Below are 842 nucleotides of genomic sequence, written 5' to 3' on the forward strand. Positions count from 1 at the left end.
CAGGAACACGGCTCCCGGCACTGGAACACCACCAGTCAGGAACATGGCTCCCGGCCCTGGAACACCTGCAGTCAGGAACACGGCTCCTGGCACTGGAACAGCAGCTAGGAACTCGCTTACTGGCACCGGAACGCCACAGGCCAGGAACTTGCTCACCGGCACAGGAACACCACCAGCTAGGAATGCGGCTCCTGTCACCGGAGCAACACCAGCCAGGAACTTGCTTACCGGCACGGGAACACCACCAGCCATTCGTCAACATAACCCAGCGGTGAATGGGGCTAGCAAGGGGAATCCGCCGGCCAGCCAATAGCCAGGCTAATGACATGGTAAATGCTGTAATAATGCTCCTAGGGATAATGTGAATAGGGTGTCACCCGTAGAGTAGACATCATTATTTTGCTTTTTTTCTCTCCCCCCGTGCATGCTCCCTTCTTTTCTGAACCTTGTTGCTGAGGAACGCATTAGGTTTGATTGGTCTCATCTTTCATAGTATCACTAGTAATTAGCAGAACTTGATTGTTAGGGGCACTGAATCTCAGTGTGCGATCGCAATTGCCTTTTTTTTTATAGGATCTGCGTCGTCGTATCAGTGTGCCTGTGGGGATTGACGATGGTCAGTTCATCTGCATTGCTGGGCTCTGAAAGTATGGTTGTTAGATTTCCTCCAGTGCATGAGTTGGCTGTTGGATTAGCTCTTGTTGGTGACAGACGATGTGTATATATGTATGGTGGTTGCAGCCTGGGAGAGACCATCAGGTGCGATGCCGTGCCACGTGTAGTGAATCTGTCGACAGTTTGTCACCTTTGAGAGTGCCATTCAATTTGGTCTGGTCATGGCT

General features: G+C 51.3%; 1 protein-coding gene across 1 annotated transcript in view; it reads left to right on the forward strand.

Annotated features, from left to right (window-relative positions):
- LOC119318204 (mucin-5AC-like) overlaps positions 1-570 on the forward strand; it is a 7097-nt gene extending 6527 nt beyond the window's left edge. The window contains exon 7 of the mRNA XM_037592724.1: positions 1-570. Within this exon, the coding sequence (XP_037448621.1) occupies positions 1-313 (313 nt within the window). The 3' untranslated portion in view covers positions 314-570.
- The last annotated feature ends 272 nt before the right edge of the window (positions 571-842 follow it).

This window comes from Triticum dicoccoides, chromosome 6A (assembly GCF_002162155.2).
Source record: "Triticum dicoccoides isolate Atlit2015 ecotype Zavitan chromosome 6A, WEW_v2.0, whole genome shotgun sequence".
Lineage (NCBI taxonomy): Eukaryota > Viridiplantae > Streptophyta > Magnoliopsida > Poales > Poaceae > Triticum > Triticum dicoccoides.